Here is a 19,739-nt window from a genome sequence, read left to right as displayed (position 1 = left end):
ATGGAAATTTGCTCCTGTGGAACCCCTGATTCTTATCTCTGAATCAGGCAGGACACCTAGTTAGGACAAGAAGGGAGCTCCTTGACACCTGGTTCAGGAATTGACTCAGATGTGTCAGTCTGGGCATCTCATGCTGATCTAAAAGCCCCTGGCATGAAGTGGGATTCATAAACTCCTGTGAGCTCCACAGGCAGGTTGTGTGATTCCCCTTGCCACAACTGAAGTGAGCACAACACAGAGGTCTGCAAGAGAGCTCCTTGTCTAGGCTACAATTGCAGTCACTGGAGATGGAGGATAAGAGTCAGTTGATCACATACAAACACTCCCTGGTGACAGCTGAAAAGATTGAGGAGGTCCAAGGCATGTGCCAGTGCCCACTTGCTCTGATGTGGCTCCTGGGAGACCTGCATCATCCTAGAGGATCAGGGTGGGGGCCAATGGGGAACTGCATTGCTCATCTGAGATGACCCCAGATGCCAAATACAATGGCAGCCCCAGGAACTATGAAGATGAGGCATAGAAAGATTCTGGCATGAAGCAGCAGCTCTGGTAATTCAGTGTGGATACTTGATTTGATGGCATAGAAAAGTGCTGGCAGGGCCTTGTCAGATGCTTGGGGTGTCCCACACAACCACATGTCTCTAGCAAATGCAGCAGGGCACCTGCAGGAAAATCATGCCCCTTGGAGTGACTGCTGGTCGAGGGCCCCAGGGCATCCTGCGTTTCCGTCCCGTACCCAAAGACATTCCAGCACTGGCTGTAGGGAAAGCCCATCCCGTCTACATCCAGGGTGCTGCATAAATGGGAGGCATCCTCACCCCGCCATGTCTCTGCTCCAGTCTCTGCCCTCTCAAACCCTTCTAGCTCTCCTCCCCTGAATTTCTGCCCCCCCCTGCCAGATGATATGAACAAGGCCTGGGCTAATGAGGGCCTCAGAGTGGATGGAGCACGGGCTACCAAGGCCTAGGGACTTCTTCAGCAGCACCTTTGCTTTCCTAGAGATTGCTTCAAGAAATCTATCATCCTGCCCCAACCCTCAGGCTAGGCAGGTGTGACAGTCACAAATGGTCCATGTGCCCACCTACAGCACCTGCACACACACACACACCCATGGTCCCTACAGCACTGCCCTGGCCTTTGGGTGCCTGGCACTCCCTGGGTATCCCCTTTCCCCTGCCTGGTGGCCTGATGGAGCCAGTAAAGGTGCTGCTGGTGCTGTCAAAAGGCAGAGTGGGCAAAGGCACTTTTGGAGCTTCCTCATAACCTGCTGGTCTGTGCGTGTGCTTTGGAGTCTTCAGCCAGTGCCATTGTGGTGGCCTTTGCTCTGGAACAGAGCAGTGATGCACAGATTATGCCTCCAGCAGCAGCATCTCTGCACATCTGGGCATGCACTGATGCAAGAAGGAGAACATGTCCTAAATATTCATGATTTAATTCTGCATTTCATATACTATAATTCATATTGCTTTCGTGCACCCTCATACCAGCTTATTACAAGATGAAACTGGAGAGGAAAAATAGCGAGGGTCTTTCTCACCCTCCTCCCCTTTTTTTCTCTTCTTTTTCATTTTATTTTTTCAGTAGGATTTGGAGGAGGACCTGGAGCTGAGCCCACAGCAGGGCAGCAAGGCTGCAGGTTGTTACATTTCCTTTGGATGGAGACTCTTCCCATCTGCCAGCCTGATGGTCATCAACCAGGTGGCCAAGCTGGTGAGGAGAGCCTTAAACTGGGAGTGACTCAGGGGAGAAGAAGACTCCAGCAAGAGTGAGGAAGTGATGGGCTGGGATGGCAGGGAAAGGTGCAAGTGATGTGAACAAAGGAACCCCTGGAGAGAGCAGTGGGATGCAGGGAGCTCTGCATAGGGATGGACAGAGAGCCTGTCAGGATTGTAGGGATGAGGATTAGTGGGCAGAGCAACAGAGGTGGCCTTGTGTAGATCTTTACTATGGATCGCTAGAAAGGCATCATGATGGGATCCCCATGGTCTTCACCAAGACATTGTGATGGCGTCTTTCTCCACGGTCTCCGCTAAGGCATCATGATGGGGTCTCCATAGTCCCCACAAAGGCATCATGATGGGGTCTGCCATGGTGTCCAGCAGGGCATGATGATAGGGGCCCCATGGAAACCACAGGGTTTTGTGATGGCAGTGGTAGCATGCCCATAAGGCCACTGTGAGCGGGTGGTCCCCATTATGACCATGTTCTTGTTGGGGACCAAGGCCCCAGACTCCCCACTCTGAGGAGAGCAACTCCATCAGGAGGGAGCAGCTCTCCTTGGTGCCAGTGTCAGGTCCCCACGAGAGGATCCTGGACATGGACAAGGAGCGGCAGGCGAACGCCTGCTCCCAGCCTGCAGACGGGCTCTCAAGGCTTGCAGGAGTGCAGGAGCAAGGTGAGCAGTGGGGCTGAAAGGAGAGGCAGGCAGCAGGGATGGCACCAACACAGAGAGCACAAGGATGGTGCCGAAGGGGAGCTGGGATGAGGGGGGAGTTATGAGCTCTTCTGGGGAGGGCTCATTTATTCCTGGCCCTGAACATTGCTTTAACTGAGGTAGATTTAGTTTGTGCAAAACTGGCCCCGCTAAAGCAGAGCATTTTCTTGAAGCTGGTCTCCTGCCTTTCTGCACCAGTTGAGAGAGGACGACACCGCCGACTGTGATGTGCTCTGTGCAGAGAGTGAGGGGTGGCAGGGACAGCTGTGGGCAGGGATGCTTTTCTGAGCACTGGGCTCTGAGTGGGACAAAGAAACCTCCTATTTAGTGCTATAGGCCTGATAATAACAGAAATGTTTAGAAAATGTCTTCAAAAACAAAGCTAGAAAGAAATTAAGAGCAAGAATTAAAGCAAATAAATGCTTTGATTTAGCTGCCACCTTTATTCATTGTTCTGTTTTAGCACACTAGACTTTGGCATAATCTTTTTTTCTTGAAAAGGAAAATGATTTTCAGAACTGGGTGGGATGCAGTCCCAGAGTCCTGGACAGCTGCTGCCATTACACATGCCGTGGTCCGCTGTGCCCAGCCTCCCTCTGCAGCTCTGAGGGGCTCTGCTCTCCTGCAGGTCCCTGCAAGAGCTCTCAGGCCCACACAGGTCACTCAGAGACACTGGGACATCTCCAAGTCCCGCTGGGTGCTGGTGCTCAGACACTTGAGCTCTACCTGCAGAGATGAAGGACTGTTTTCAGTGTTTTCCAGTGATCAAGGAGTGGAAATCTTCAGGAAGTTTCTCAATGTGCTGTGAAGAACTATTTATCTGCCCTTGCCTTTTAATTTTCACTGCTCTCTATTGGACTGTAGAGGAAATCTCTGTGATCACTCCCATATTTTCTGTGTCTTGAATACATTAATCATTTCTGCATCTCCTCTGGGCAGCCCTTCTCCCAGCACAGCACTCACCCCCACTCCAGGCATGTTCTGCTCCTGGAGGTCTCCTGTGCTCCATGGTGGCTCCATAGCCCCTTCCAGAAGGACGGGCATCTGTCCCAGCTCTGTAACGAGTGGGACTGTCCTCAGCAGATCCCTCCTGAGCACTCACCCTCTCCAGGGCACTGGGCACCCACAAGTGGCACCTGAATCCAGTCCTCTTTCCCTAACACATCACTCTAGGAGCTGTTGACCTTTGGCCCATGCAAAACCCAGAGGTTTCCAGGGGGTATTTTTGAGGGCTATTCCCTGTTTCCATTCTTACTTCCAGCTTTGGAAGAGGAGCCCAGTCTTCAAGTACAGACAAGAGAGAATCCTCTTTTACTACTAGAGAGGCCAGTTCTGACCCAGTGTGGGGCAGATTGACAGAAGGGCACTGAGTCAGATCAAGTGGGTTTGTGCCTATCGAGGAGAAAGATGAATTTAGATATATGTGTAGAAATATGCTTATTAAACACAGAACAGCCAAAACACCGCTGTTACCTAAAACAGCTATGAAATCACTTTCAAAGACTGATGTGCAACAGGTGTGCCCCATAATTAGAATAAGAGAGATGTGGTGAGATCATCTGAATGGCTACATTCCTTCAATGACAGCATGGAATTCTTGAGGAAATGCTATGTTGAGTGGATAGCTTGGATACATGGAGCTCTTCAATAGGATGAACCAAAGAAAGCAGCTCTGAAGGGTGGAGGACCTCAGGAAAGGCAGCCATTAAGTAAGCATCTGTTAAGAAGAATGCTCCATACAAACCGTTGGTAAAATCAGGATACATCTCTGGAGCCCAGCTTGACTAAACAGGGAACTGGCATGTGGTCTTCCAGTCAATGAGGCAGCATGTGGAAAGGGGAGGAAGAGAGAGGCTGCAAAGGAGGAAGCCAGAAATATTGTCCAGCAAAGTAAGGGTGGTTTGAGGAAAGCCAAATCTCCCTGCTCCTGCTTCAGTGGGAGTAAAAGAATGAAGAAGGAAAATGTGGGCTAATGGCTGAATGGGACTGGGATTTTAGCAAGTGCAGCCCTGCTTGGCTTCAGTCAACCTTCACCAACAAAGTGAAGCCTGAGAAATGTCTGAAAGGGGCAACTGGAGAGGTCACTTCTCTGTCCCTGCCCTGGCAAGTACGCGCCCTGGGCAGACCTATGGGGTTGCCTGGGCTTGGGGCTTGGTTTGAAGGTTTGGCATTTGGCAAGACAGGATCAAAGTCCTGTGGGATAAAAGAGCACGAAGTTTGAGCACAGGCTGAGATGAAGGTGAGCCTCAGCTCCATGATAACTGCTGTGGGCTGCTCTTTGGGTAGAAGTGGGATGGAGGACAGTCTGTGGCAGAAGACAGTCTTCCTCCTGGAGGCACCAAAGCAGGCTCATTGTTCTTCAATTCCTCAGCAGGGTTTCATGCACTGTGCTTCTTAAGATAGAAGTGATAGGCCAGAAAAGAGCAAAGGTGCCCTTAACACAAATCCTCCTGAGAACTTTATCTAGGAATCTGCTTCCAGCCTTACTTCATTGCCATGGTCAATGTTGTGCACCAACATAGTGCTGCAAAATAAGAAAAATTAAATGTATTTCATAATGTCAAAAATGGCCAGAAGTTTTAGAAGGGATAATTTTTGTTATTCTATGAGAATGTTCTGACTTATGACTAAAATCTGCTGTAGGGGTTGGATTCAATTTGATCACACAGAGAGGCTGGTGCTGCTGGAGGTTCCCTGGGGCAGTTGTGTTCCCCTGTGGTGCCGAAATCAAATGTCTGTTAAGACCACTTATTCCCCTGCATTGACTAGAAAGGGAATTCCAGACAACTGCATTTGACAGAGGCAACTACATGGATGGGGTCTGACACTTATCACTTTGAAAGTCAGCTTTGATTCAGATGATCTGCACATCTGCACTTTTCATGGTTTGAGTATTCCTTCTCCCCTTGCTCTTTATCGTTCACCTCTGAACTCTTCCCTTGCTGCTTTGAGCTTCAGGGAGTCTTTCAGGAGACTCTTGTTGTCTCTTAACCAGCTCATTCACTGTGTGTCTATCCAGCCTTTAATATCTGGTTGTGAAAAGCAGTTCAAGGAAGGTTATTCCTTGTAGGCTGTAACATTCAGCTACTGGAGTGAGAAAAATGGTTTGATTTTAGCCGGAGTGATCCAAGGCCCCAGTGGCTGATGAGAGAAGTGGCAGGGCTGGGGAGCTGAGCAAGAAGGTTCTGCATACAGGTCTCCCCTCAAAAACATTACTTTTCACACATGTCCAGACTTCATTAGGAGACACTCTAGGAATTGGAGAAGGTGCATATGGCTGATTCAGAAAATGGAAGAATAAAGAAAGTTCAAAAAAAAATAGCCATCTTTCTTTTCCAGGTGCTCATTGTAATCAGTCTAATGTTAATACACTCCTTTCCAATTAGCTAGAGAAGATTTGAAAATTGAAGAAAATTATGGCAAGAATCATGGCTCCTGAGGGGTTTTGCATTTGACTGACCCCTTGGGAGTTCTTGGTGCTGAGCCCATGAACCACCAATGCTGAGAGGAGACTGAAGAAACTTCTCCAGAAGTTCAAGTCAGAAGCACATCCCCAAGTTTCTTGGAGGGTTAATGGGTCCCTCTGTGGTTCATTACCAAGCAAAGCCTCCCCAGGGGCTGATTAGAGCACAGAGTTGGAAGCCATGATTAAACATAGGAAAATGCAAAGTGCAGCTGCCTCTGATGCCAAGTCAACCCTACATGTGTGTTTTCAAGCAGATTGACCAAAGAGAGGCCCAGGCCCTAAATAGGGGGATCCTTTCCATCATGCTTTGCCCAAGGCTTTTGGTTGGAGCAGTGTGTAGGTGGGAGTGTTCAAGGCCTAGGGCAGGACACTGATACAGGACACCTTGTGTGCCTGGGGGAAAGCAGGCAAGGAGGCCCTGTTGCCAAAAGGAAGAAGTTTCTTCTCTTAAGCCTCAATGGCAGACACACCAGCCATGGCCAAGAGGACATAGTCCTGGTTCTTGAAGAAGTTTTTGGCACCCCCAGTTCTCTCTCCCTTGGGCTCTCCTACACTTTCCCATGCCTGTGTCTGTTTCCCAGCAGCCTGTAGACAATCAAGCTGCTTGCTCACCTTGTTCTCACCCCAGCATCTCTCCATCTTTTCCCATATCTCTCTGTCCTTAGTGACTGTTCTTTGAAACACAAAGGCATGGCTTGCTCTCAGGTCCCCTCCAGGTGACGTGATGTACCACACCACTGCTCTTAAGTGACATTTCTCTTTTCTTCAAGTCAAGCCTGTACCTCAAGCGGCAGTTTGTGGATGCTTCCTCTTCTCAGTTTCTTTCCCACTACCTGAGCAATGTCCATCATCCCTGAAACCACCCTGCAGCCAGTCACAGGCTCCTGCTCTCTTCCCAATAGCTGTAACACTTCAGCAGGCTAAAGAAGCTCATGGCCCTCAGCTTCTGCATGCAGGCCGTGTGCTGTCCAGGCCTGAAAAAGCAACCTCACCCCGGTAGAAGGGTCTGATTCTGGTAATGTCAGCTGCTGACCCACAGGAAAACAACAAAAAAGGAATTTTCCGCAGAACCCTTAACTTCTTTGCACTGAACAAGCCCAAACCCTCTCCTCACAGGGTGGGGCAACGATACTCAAGCCCCCAACCACCTTGGGGGCCTGACACTGAACTCACTTCATGTGATGAGCAGAGTTCTTCTACAGAGAGCCCCACCTGGATGCAGTAGCTAGAGGCACTCTAACGAGTACAGAGTAGAGGACTCTGTCCATGCAGTCCAGGACATGGTGGCCTCCAGAGCATGTTGCTGGCTCACATGCAGCTTGCTGCCCACAAAGGTTCTTTCTCCGAAGAGCTGCTGCCCAGCTGGACATTCCCCAGTCCATATCCCTGCAAGGGTTGGTCTGTCCCAGGAGCAGGACCTGGTTTTTTTCCTTATTGGAACACCATCCCTAGAAAATAGACAATGCTATCCTGCATAGCCAAGCTGATCTCCCAAGGTGTCTTCTAGTTTTAATGAGCATCAGGATGGACCATCCTTGGGTTGGGTGGCTCTGCTCCTTAAAGACCTGCTGGCTTTCCTAAGCTCCACCACCCTTCAGATTGTCAGTTTCCCCCACGGGGAGGGAGCCTACGCAAGCTCTCACCCAGACCTTGATCCATCCCATGCAAGAGCTCCTTCCATTTGAATTGTCTCTTCCCATCAAGGACATCCAATCCACCCTGCTCTTCTCCACTAGCTTTCCTGCCTGCGGAGCTTGTCCTCTGCCATCACAGCCCTCTAGTCATGTGAGTGGTCTCAAAGCATCTCAGTTATTCCAACCGTGTTTCCGTGCAGTGACAGCTTGTGCCTCTCCATCTGCCCTCCTCTGTGGCCCAGCCTGCATGCAGTTGTGTGCGACATTGGGTTTGGAGAGCCTCAGCTCTGGCACAAAGAAGAGATCTGCAATGGAGAAACCTGTTACCAAGAGCCAAGGACACCGTGTGTGCAACGGCCCCACTTGACAGCGGGGACATGCTTTTGTAGAGAGCAGTTGTCAGGGTTATGCTGAAAGGAGGTTCCCACAAAGAGAGCAAAGTCTGGAATGACCAAGGCAAGGGAGAAACAGGAGAGGGATTTGCCTCCTAGGGGTGATTAATGGCAACTTGGGCCTGTGACAGAGGTGAATCCCTCTTCAGAAAGGACAAGGTGCCACTGAAGAAGTGCCTAGACCTGGGCAGCCTGATATTTGCCACACTGAGGTCATCATTAGCCCATTTCCCTCATGTAAGCATGTGAAGAGTTTCCAGAGAGGGAGAGCTACAAGATTTTAAGGGTGAGGCTACTAGAGCAGAGACCCCTTTCCACCACTTGATGACAGGAGCAAGGACAATGAAAGTGATGTTCACAGGGTGACTGGATGGCAGTCCAAGCCAGGACGTGCTTCACTGGTGCACTGTCCTTCAGGGAGATCAATTCAGCTCTGTCCCAGGCGCCAGGTGCTGCAGAGGGAGCTCAGGCAGCAAAACCCTCTCCTGCCAGGACTGGGCGGTCCAACTCTGTTTGTATAGTGTCTATAAGTACCTCAAGGGAGGGAGTGAAGAGGATGGTGTTGGTCTCTTTTCGGTGGTGGCCACCGACAGAACTAGAGGTAATGGCCACAAACTGAAGCACCACAAGTTCCACAGGAACTTAAGGAAAAAAATTTTAACAGTGAGGGTGACAGAGCACTGGAATAGGCAGCCCAGAGAGGTTGTGGAGTCTCCTTCTCTGGAGATCTTCAAAACCCGCTTGGATGCGCTCCTGTGCCACGTGCTCTAGGTGACCCTGTGTGTGCAGGGGGTTGGACTAGATGACCTCTAGAGGTCCCTTCCAACCTTAAGCATTCTATGATTCTATGATTCCCCCTACCCCAGACTCTGCAGGCTTTGCTGTCTTAGTGGGACCCTCCTGTCACCATCACATTGCCACCTGCTCTCCATGACAGCATGCCTGTGCTCTGAAGTGCAGCCACCAGAAATGCTGTGTCCTTGGCCCTTGGTAGAACAAGTTTCACCATCACCAACCTGTTCACGGCGCCACAGCTGAGGCTTTGCAATGGAAACATGCACAAGTGCATAAAGCTTGGGGCAGAGAGAGGAGCAGATGGAGGTGCCCATCTGACTGAGAAATATTGCTGAGGTGTGGTGGAATCTCACACCCGATTCTACATCTCATACAGTAGCAGGGTAGGAGATCTTCAGGAGTGAGCGAAGGAAGATGAGTAAAGGGGCTGCTCTTAGTGTGAAGGGGCAGATCAGCTATGTGGAGCTCTTTGAACATGAGGGCTAGGGCCTGAGTTCAAGCTTGTAGGTGACAAGGGTGAGACCACAATGGGAGTGACCAAGCACCCAGGCAGGGTGAGGAGGTGGGTACAGTCCCTCTTAAGCAATGTGAATAAGTGCGTGGCTGAAAGGGCACCCCATGTGCACACAGCCTGCCACCACTGGCTGCAAAGTTGTGGGAATAGTTGTTCTTGGGGACTGGCTGGCTCCTGCAATGATCCCCCAGGTGCTGGGAGAGGGCCGAGGAGGCAGCAGTGCCCTGGTCTCCGCCACATGTCAGCGCCTTCACCTCGCAAACCACAGGAGGACTCACGTCCTTCCTCCCCGCACTCCTCCCAGTGACCAACTCCTCCCCAAAAGCCTGAGGGAGCCTGAGGCCTCCTTGTCCACCCAGAGGACATGTCCTGGATGGGCTCCCATCAACACTGCCAGCTGCTTGTTCCCAAGTGCCTGTCCCAGGAACCATTCTCTGGAGGGGAGTGTTCACTGTGACAGTCACAGGCAGTGCAGTGCCAAGAGGATGGTGCCAGCCTGTTCTTCCAGCCTTCCCTTGGACAAGCAGCTTGTGAGGAGCAGGAATGGCCAGGCCCCATGGGTGTCCCTGCACCAGCTGTAGGGAGCAGCTTGGGGACGTGGTTGAGTTCAGCACCAAGAAAGTGTGGGTGCAGCAGCAGGGCTGGTCATCACTGGTGCTGGTGAGGCAGGGGTGGGAGAGCTCCTGGCAGGTTCCGTTCTCCCAAGGGGAACACGGGGGCTTCCATGTGTGCCCATCCCTGCACCCGCACACGGCTCCCTGGCTCCACTGTGCAGACAGCACTCAGGGCAGGGTATCCATATGCATCCTCAGCCCTGTCACACTGAAGATACGACTTGACCATTCACCACCTGCAGGAGCTCTGAGCACCCACAGCTGAGAACTGAATCCAACCCTCCTTCCCTAACACATCATCCATGAGACCATTGCTGGAGGCCCTGAAGAGCCCTGGGAAAGAAACAGACACTTTGATGGTGAAAGTCCCTGAGCACATTTTAGAATCTGACTTTGGAAGGAGAGTCAAACCTTCAAGTACTGCAGTAAGGAAATCCACTTTTATTTGAGCGAAGCCAGGACTGACACAGAAACACAAGGACAGACATGTTTACAGCAGGTATGGCAATTACACAGAGCGAGTTCATGCTTCTGGCAAAGGAGGATGCATTCAAAAACTTATGTAAAAAAATCATTATAAACACATAGAGAATGCTCAAAGCACAGAACTCTCTGAGATGCATTAGGAACCACTTGTTAGGAAGGACAGGGAGCTTATTTCTAGCACCAACTGAGCCGGTTTCATTAGGGCGTTCTTGAGATCCTTGTTCCTCATGCTGTAGATGAGGGGGTTGACTGTTGGAGGCAACACTGCATACAGAACAGCCACCACCAGATTCAGAGATGGGGAGGAGATGGAGGGGGGCTTCCCGTAGGCAAATGTGCAACTGCTGAGAAACAGGGAGACCACGACCATGTGCGGGATGCACATGGAAAAGGCTTTGTGCCGGCCCTGCTCAGAGGGGATCCTCAGCACAGCTCTGAAGATCTGCACGTAGGACAGCAAAATGAAAACAAAACATGCAAAGAATAAACAAATACTAACCCCAAGAAGCCCAACTTCCCTGAGGTAGGAGTCTGAACAGGAGAGCTTGAGGATCTGGGGAACCTCACAGAAGAACTGCTCCACCACATTGCCTTGGCAGAACGGTAGGGAAAATGTGTTCCCAGTGTGCAGGAGAGCATTGAGAAAGCCACTGGTCCAGGCAGCTGCTGCCATTCTGACACAAGCTCTGCTGCCCAGCAGGGTCCCGTAGTGCAGGGGTCTGCAGATGGCAATGTAGCGGTCATAGGCCATGACTGTGAGGGGAAAAAACTCTGCTGAAAACAAGAATGCTACCAGGAAGACCTGGATAACACATCCTGAGTAGGAAATGATCCTGTTGTTCCACAGGGAATTGGCCATGGATTTGGGAACAGTTGTGGAGATGGATCCAAGGTCAAGGAGGGAGAGGTTGAGGAGGAAGAAGTACATGGGGGTGTGGAGGCGGTAGTCGCAGGCTACGGCTGTGATGATGAGGCCATTGGCCAGGAGGGCAGCCAGGTAGATGCCCAGGAAGAGCGAGAAGTGCAAGAACTGCAGCTCCTGTGTGTCTGTGAATGGCAGGAGGAGGAACTCATTGAATGAGCTGCTGTTGGACATTAGCTCCTTTGGGAGTCCTGTCCAAGGAAGGAAAGAAAGCAAAAATTTAGAGCGGACTTGTCTGAGCCAAACCATTTCAGTTTCTCAAAATTCCCCATATTTCCTCTCTCCCTTAATTCAGCCCCATTTCAGGTGATCCACGTTGAAATGGCTGTATTCCTGCAGCAGGGACCCACTTCCCATGGCTCCAAAGAGTTGTTTCTGCTGTGCTGCAGGTGTAACTGGATGTGTCAAACTGCTCTTTGATTAGTATTTCTGGAGATTCCTGGGAATGGCGTCTTGCATTTCTTGGAAGGGACGTGGCCCGGAAACCCCGCTGGGAATATTCTCCATTCACCAGCATGAGAGCTGAATACAGCGCTCACACCGGTTGTGTCTGAAGGAGAAGTGCTTTGTCTCCATCTATCTTGCCCACCTCAACAGAGATATTTGTGTCTGAATCTGTCACACCAGATCTGACTCCAGCCAGGGAGGAGAACAGTCAAATGGAAGCAAGGAAAGACCTTACCTCTTTTTAGATGTCGAGATGTCTAGAGACAGTACTTGTCCTCATGCCACTTCATCATCTGCGCCTGTCTTCCAGAAACTTCAGAGAGAAGGAGTAGCTTTGCTGCACAAAATCTGCAGGAGTTGATGGCCTCCCCTTCCATGGCAGGGCTCTTCAATATGCAGAAATCAAGTGTTCTCTGCAAAAGGGTCACTGCAGGAGTCTGTTGATATAGAAATATGTGTATATATAATATCTATAATGGTGCACACACAAACACACAAAGGTGCCTCCTCAATGTGGGAGCATTCTTAGATAGAACAGAAATCTTTGCCATTTCAATCACTCTCAGGAGAAAAAGACTTTGTCACAGGACCTGTTTCATCACTGAGCCTTGCCCCTCACTGTCGTGTACTTGCCCCTCACTCAGACACTCGCAAGTGAGCCCAGTCCTCCCTGCAGAAACCTCCCAGGAGCAGGGGACTGTCCAGGGGCACCCCCATGTTTGCATGTGCTAAAGAGCAGCTCAGATAGACCCTGATGCAGCAGCCCAGGAGAAGCTGGTGCTGTCTATGGACTAAGGGATGGCTGAGGGGACAGTCAGATGTCCCTGGCAGACTCTTTGGCTGCTCCTTGAATCTCTCAATGAGTCTCAGTGTCTTGTTCAAATCTGCCAGTTTCGTCTCCATTTTCCTCTTACCAAGTGGAAGGAAATTCTAAGCACCATCTCAATACCTGCCTTGCCTTTCCTTTTGCAAAGTGCCCTCTGAAATGTGCTCACAGCTAGACCTGTGAGCAGAGCTGACCCCCGCAGCACCCTCCCAGCAGGAGAAAGAGCCTGTCCTGGTAGAGGATAATCCTCCCACCCAGAACTTCTCCCCTCAGTGCTGTGGGGAGCTCCCTGGGCAGGCTGAGTGCTGACCTTCACAGGCGACACAGTCGCTGCTGCGGGCACACAGCGCCTTTGGGTGCAGGGACCCTGCTCTGAAGTGCAGACCTCTCACCCTGTCTGCACACCCCAGCTTCACATCACTGCTGTTTCTGTTGGGGAAGGCAGCAGGATGCCCTGCCCTTAGGTGGTATGTTAGAGAATCCCTGCTCTGAAGCAGCTCCTCTTCCTCTGCACTGGAAAAGTCATGAGAAACAAGCAAAAATTGCTGCCACCCTTGGGGTGTGATGGGTTCTTATGTCCCCTTCAAGAAGCTCCGTACCATTGTCCTGTAAGCAAAAACTCACCATGTCAAGAGCTGTGAAGGTCTCCTCTGTCACCCCACTCCACTCTGCCGTTCCCCTCTCGCTGCCTTCTCTCCTCTGCTGTCCGCAGCAGCAGGCAGTGCCCGCAGCCCTGCTGCTCTTGGTACAGGAGCTGCTCCTGCACTCGGCTGTCTCTGGGCAGTGCTGCCAGGCTGCCACGAGCTGCCTCCGTCCCAGGAGCCTGGCCCCGCTCAGGAGCAGAGGCCCAGCTGAACTCACCAATTTCTCTGTCCCTTGTGCCCCCTCCTCCTGGGGAATGTTCCCTCAAGCAAACTAAAATAATAATCTGTTTTCCTTTTCTCATGAGTGGAGAAAGGTTCCAACATTGCAATTTATTTCATCACAGGATGAGGAACTATGAAAGTTGTGCATGTCCCACTCTGGAAGAATGATTTTCATCACTCAACCAGACAGGGACACCTAGATGGGACAAAAGCCAACTCACTGAGACATGGTTCAGGTTTTGATTAGGATTAATCAATCTGGGCATTACAGAATTCAGAACCCCACGCCTGGCTCTGAAGTGATATTCTGATTTTTCCTGTAAATTCCACAGATGCCAACCGTGGGATTCCCCTTGCCAAAAACAAAGTGAGCACAACACAGAGGTGTGCGTGTGTGCTCTGTCTAAGATCCCACTATATTCATTGGGATAGTCACTGGAGATGGATAATCATTGATAATCATTGATAATCATTGGAGATGGAAGCGTCAGTTGCTTACACACAGATATCTGGTGACAGTTGAAGAGACAGATGTGGTCCATGGCAGATGTGCCACATACAGATGTGGTGTCAGTGTCTGCTTGCTCTGATGCAGGAACTGGGGGACTTGCATCATCCTAGAGGATGAGGTGAGGATGAGGTGGGGAATTGTCTTGGCTATCTGAAATGACCTCCTGGTGCCAAACACAACTGGAGCTCCACTCACTCAAGCTGAGGCATAGGAAGATTCCAGTATTAACCAGCAGCTCTTGTAATTCAGTGCAGACACTTGATTTGATGGCATTGAAAAGTGCTGGAAGAGCCTTGTCAGATACCTGGGTTGTCCAGCTCAACCATATGTCTCTAGCAGATTGGACCTACAGGGAAACTATCCCCATTGGAGCACTTGCTGGGCAAGTGCTCCAGAGAATCCTAGGGTTCCGTCCTGAACCCAAACAAATGAAATCCAGCACTGTCTATAGGGAAAGTCCATCCCATCTACATCCATGTGTGCTGCATAAATGAGAGGCACATCACACCAAGATATCTTGAGATTCTTTGCACTCTCAAGCCCTTCTTGCTCTCCTCCCCTCAACTTCTGCTCACTCCATGATATTATATGAACAGGGAATGGGCTAATGAGGACCTCAGCGTGGCTGGATCACAGGCTGTCAAGGCGCATGGACATCGTCAGGGGCACCTTGTCCTTCCTGGAGATTTGTGCAAGAAGTCTGTCATAGGTCCAGTATAGCCACAGAGTCACCTCAGGTAGAACCCCCTTTCCTGCTGTTTCTCAGTGGCCCAGCTCTGTGTCTTCCGGGCCTCGGACACTGCTGGATTCACTTTCTTAGCAGGAAGCTGCCTCCACCACTGCATTGTTCCTGCTATATATGACGGCATGGCTCTGTTCTGAACTGGGCCATTGCACACCCAGTGTCTTTGCCCCTCGGTAACAGGTTTCTCTGTGACCATTCTGTTCTCTGTGCCACAGCTGATGCTCTATAGCCCAAATATATGCAAGTGTAGGCAGCCTGAAGTAGAGGCAGGAGCACATGAAGACGTGCAACCTGTCACAGGCCTGAAATATCATCGGAATGGTGATCAATGAACAATGAGGGAGGATGTCTTTTGTGTGAAGGAGCAGACTGGATGTGTGGAGCTCTTCCTTGGAAGAGGCAAGGTTTGAAGTGAGAGCTTGTGGGTGAGCATCTCAGGAGGGAGCTCTCCTATTTCTCGGCAGTATAAAAATGTCTGTGGATCACTGGCCCTGGTTCTTGTTGGGCAGACTTTAATTCCCCTATCATGACCTGGAAAGGCAAACTGCAGGGTGCAAGCAGTCTAGGAGACTTCTGGAGGGCATCAAGGAGAACTTTTTTGCACAGCTGCCAGATGGGCTGAGAAGGACGACGCTTTCTGGTATCTGGACATTTTAAACAAGGCCAAACTGATCAGGGATGGGATAGTCAGTGTCTGCCTTGCCTACCGTAACCATGAGAATCTGGAGTGCCTAATGCAGAGGGGACAGTAGCAGAATAGAGACTGGGCTTCAGAAGAGCCAACTTCCCGGCCTGTTCAGGGGACTGGTGGGGGATCCCAGGGGAGGCAGCTCTCAAGGACATCAGAGCTCAGGAAAGTCAGCAGATCTTTAAGGACAGACCTGCCAAGCACAAGGATGGGTCATTCCGATACTCACTAAATCTATCAGATACCTCAGGGCACTCAAACCAGCAGATACCCCTTGGGTAAACTGGGATCTCATAACTTAGCTCCAGGCTACCAGGGCAATATAGGGGTGAAAAAAAGGCAGAGGCAAAGGCAGAGGCATTTAGAAATATTGCCCAGCATCACATTAGAAGGACGAGTGCAGGGTCCTGCACCTGGGGAGGAATAACCCCAGGCACCGATATAGATTAGAGGTTGACCTGCTGGAAAGCAGCTCCGCAGAGAGGGATTTGGGAATCCTGGTTGACAAATAGCTAACCATGAGTTAGCAATGTGCCCTCATGGCCAGGAAGGCTAATGGGTTACTGGCATCTATCATATGAGGAAAGACTAAGCAATCTGGGCCTGTTTAGTCTGGAGAAGACTGAGAGATCTGATCAACATGTAGAAGTCAGTACCTTAGGGGTGACTGTAGGGAGGATGGGGCCAAACTCTTCTTGGTGGTGGCCAGTGACAGGACAAAGGGGTAATGGGTACAAGTTGAAACACAGGAAGTTCCATCTCCATGTGAGGAAGAACTTTACTGTGAGGGTGACAGAGCCCTGGAACAGGTTGCCCAGAGAGGTTGTGGAGTCTCCTTCTCTGGAGATCTTCAAAACCCATCTGGATGCCACCCTGTGCCACGTGCTCTAGGTGTCCCTGCTTGAGCAGGGGAGTTGGACTAGATGAGCTGTAGAGGTCCCTTGCAATGTGATTCTGTGAACTTGCTGCTGGAGACAGTGCCCATCGTTTCCCTTACCACATCTTGAGAGTGCAATTCATTCAAGTTTACATTAACTCACCCATCAGACAGGGAGAGGAATTACTGAAGCACAAGGAGCCTGGCAATCATCAATTACTAATGCCACTGCTCTTGTTACACCATGCTCACTTAGGCCCTGGATTCATTTAGCAGCCTAAAAGATCTTGCTGGGCTCCCTGGTCCAATGGTAGCTGGCCGCAAGTCTCTGCTCCTTGTCCACGTTCACTAGAGAAGATCATGCTCACAGAGGCACAAATTCATGGTGCTAAGTGCTCCATCTCCCTCCTCTTGATTAAGGAGCTGCCTTTCTCCAGGGCTGCAGAGCTCCGCAGGTGTCAGCCCCTCCACGGGGCACCCTCAGCAAACCCTCTCGTCCCCGCCGCTGCTGCTGGCCCCTCACTGCTCTGGCAGCAGCGACCTCAGCGCCAGCACCCGCCGCCCCAGCCAGGAAGGGGCTGCTGACGTCACAACCAGCTGCGCGGCCTGGCCTATCAGGGGCTGCAGCAGCAGTGACGTCACCAGCCGACGCCCACGCGTCAGCACAGAGCCAGCCCTGCAGAGAGCAGGGGCCTCCCGGCAGCGTCCCCGCAATGGCCTCCGTGTCCCTGCCCGCTGCTGAGACACCCCTGGCCTCACAGGCAGCGCCTGCTGCTGCCCCGGCAGCTCCGCGCACACAAGGGACCTCCCCGCGTGTCTGCACCAGACCCCGCTGCCGGCCGCGCTGCTGCTGGGACAGGAGCGGCCTCAGAGCCCGTCCCCAGCCATGGGCCAGCGCTGGCCTCGCAGCTGCTCTGCCAGCAGGGACCTCCCAAGGAACTGCCCAGCCAGGCGCCTCTTGCTGGCCTGCCCATGACTCAGCAAACAGCAGAGCTCACGGTCACCCTCACAGACATGTATGGACCTGCTAATGCCTGGTGCTGTCCCATCAGGTGTGCAGACAGTGTGACCTCCCAATGAGCATCAGTGCCATGTTCCTGCTACTGGCCTCCTAGGTGCTTATATTCACTTGATGAGGATGATATTCTTGCAGAGCTGTTGCAGAGCAGCCAACCAGCTGGACTGCAGGATCAGGTCTCTAGTGACCAGGAGATCCATAACCCTGGCTGCCTGCAGCCCCTCTGGGCACTCCCTCTCCCAGGATCGCACACGAGTCCTGGCCCCCGGGCTCCTTCGGCATTTCTAATAACAGAGCAGGCTGCCCCAAGCTGAAACCCATAGGAACATAGTTCTGCATTTATTGCCCCACAAGCCCACCACTGCTCCTTTGCCAGGTCCATGAGTCCATGCTGGCCTGGCCGTTCCTGCACCCCTCCCCTGGGCATCCCAAAGGGCACCAGGCTGACAGTGTTGCTTTGTAGGGTGAGCGGCTGTAGGGACACAGGGTGACTTCACACTGGCCATGATAGACCCACCTGAACCAGCATCACTGCACCTGACGACCCCTTCCCCAGGGTCTGTGACTGTGGAGGATGCTTGGAGCAATCCCAGGGCATTTCACATTGCTCAAGATGTGTTTGGAGGTATCATTAGACCCAGCCCACTGCCTCTGCTGAGCTCTCATTTGGGACAGTGTTCAGTTTGACCCTTTGCTATTACCATTTGGTTTTGTAAGTCTCCACACATTACCCATCGCAGGCACTGCTCCTGGAGGAGCCCTCTGCTCTCTGGGTGACTCCATATGGCCTTGCAGAAGCATGGGCATCAGTCACCAGCCCTCTAATATGTGAGACTTTCCCCTGCACAGATCTATTGACCACTCACCCTCTCTAGGGTCACTGGACTCCCAAAAGTGAGGGCTGAGACCAAACCCCCTTCCCCCACTCATCACTTTACCAGCTCATGTTCCTTAGCCTGTGCAAAATCCGAGCATGGCAACAGAGCCTTTTTTGGTGCAATTCCCTGAGTGCATTCTTGGCTCCAACTTTAGAAGGACAAAGTATTCTGGCACAGCACTAAAGAATTCCCCCTTTATTATGGGCATGATCCATGGGAAGCCACTCTGACCCAGTGATCAGCAGAATTACAGAAGGCATCTCAGTCAGAAAGAAGGTGATTCAACCTCTGGAAAGGTGGGATGACTTCAACTGTTCATTCACAAAAATGATTATCACAGACAGAACTCCCAAAGCCCAAGTGTTGCCTGAGATAAACTGGAATTGCTTCTGAGAAGAGATAGACTCACTGCTGATGAATTACTACCAAATGAATGAGTTTCCTTAGTGCATGATGGAGCTCCTTGTTCCTCATGCTATAGATGAGAGGGTTCACTACTGGAGGCACCACTGTGTACAGAACCGCAAGGACCAGTTTCACAGCAGAGGAGGAGATTGAGGAGGACTTCAGGTAGGCAACCATGATAGTACTGAGAAACAGGGAGACAACAGCAAGATGAGGGAGGCACATGGAAAAGGTTTTGTGCCGGCCCTGCTCAGAGGGAATCCTCAGCACAGCTCTGAAGATCTGCACATAAGACACCACAATGAAAGTGAAACACCCAAAGCCTAAACAAAGGCTAATGACAATAAGGCCATCTTCCCTGAGGTAATAGTCTGAGCAGGAGAGCTTGAGGATCTGGGGTATTTCACAGAAGAACTGCTCCATCACATTACCTTGGCAGAGTGGTAGGGAAAGTGTGTTCCCAGTGTGCAGGAGAGCATTGAGAAAGCCGCTGGCCCAGGCAGCTGCTGCCATTTTAACACAAGCTCTGCTGCCCAGGAGGGTCCCATAGTGAAGGGGTCTGCAGATGGCAATGTAGCGGTCATAGGCCATGACTGTGAGGAGATAAAACTCTGATGAAAACAAAAACAGGAAAAAAAAGACCTGGGAAGCACATCCTGAGTAGGAAATGGCCCTGGTGTCCCACAGGGAATTGGCCATGGATTTGGGGACAGTGGTAGAGATGGATCCAAGGTCGAGGAGGGAGAGGTTGAGGAGGAAGAAGTACATGGGGGTGTGGAGGCGGTGGTCGCAGGCTACGGCTGTGATGATGAGGCCGTTGGCCAGGAGGGCAGCCAGGTAGATGGCCAGGAAGAGCGAGAAGTGCAAGAGCTGCAGCTCCCGCCTGTCTGCAAATGGCAGGAGGAGGAACTCGTTGAGGGAGCTGCTGTTGGACATTTTGCTCCTTCATGTCATGGGAGAAGATCCAAGAAGAAAAAGACAGTGACAAGTTAAGACAAACTTTCTGCAAAACCTTTTCCCTTTCTCACAGAAACAGATACACATATCCCTCCTCCACACAAAAATATTCCTTTTATCCTTGGCAAGATCTTCATTTAGCTGCCTATCTGAAGCTTCAGTTGTGAGAGGCGAAAGCTCTCTCTGTGCCCTAGTATAGAGCAAACACAACAGGTCTCCATGTAAGTTCCTTTCCCAGCTGCTTTAGGTGTGCAACTCTATCAG

At 51.3% G+C, this 19,739-nt stretch overlaps 1 protein-coding gene across 1 annotated transcript; it reads right to left on the bottom strand.

Moving 5' to 3' along the window:
• Nucleotides 1-18,518: 18,518 nt before the first annotated feature.
• LOC148590834 (olfactory receptor 14A16-like) lies at nt 18,519-19,488 on the bottom strand. The gene has a single exon (XM_088538417.1). The coding sequence runs from the start codon at nt 19,452-19,454 to the stop codon at nt 18,519-18,521; it is 936 nt and encodes a 311-aa protein (XP_088394543.1). The 5' UTR covers nt 19,455-19,488.
• Nucleotides 19,489-19,739: the final 251 nt, after the last annotated feature.

This window comes from Tinamus guttatus, unplaced genomic scaffold, assembly GCF_059628265.1.
Source record: "Tinamus guttatus ecotype Peru unplaced genomic scaffold, ASM5962826v1 Tinamus_guttatus_pri_ptg001083l, whole genome shotgun sequence".
Taxonomy (NCBI): Eukaryota; Metazoa; Chordata; class Aves; order Tinamiformes; family Tinamidae; genus Tinamus; species Tinamus guttatus.
The sequence above is the reverse complement of the archived record's forward strand: the minus strand, read 5'-3'. Positions and strand labels throughout refer to the sequence as shown.

Excerpts from the sequence above, each read along its gene's own strand:
- LOC148590834 (XM_088538417.1), bottom strand. The coding sequence starts at position 19,454 with ATGTCCAACAGCAGCTCCCTCAACGAGTTCCTCCTCCTGCCATTTGCA.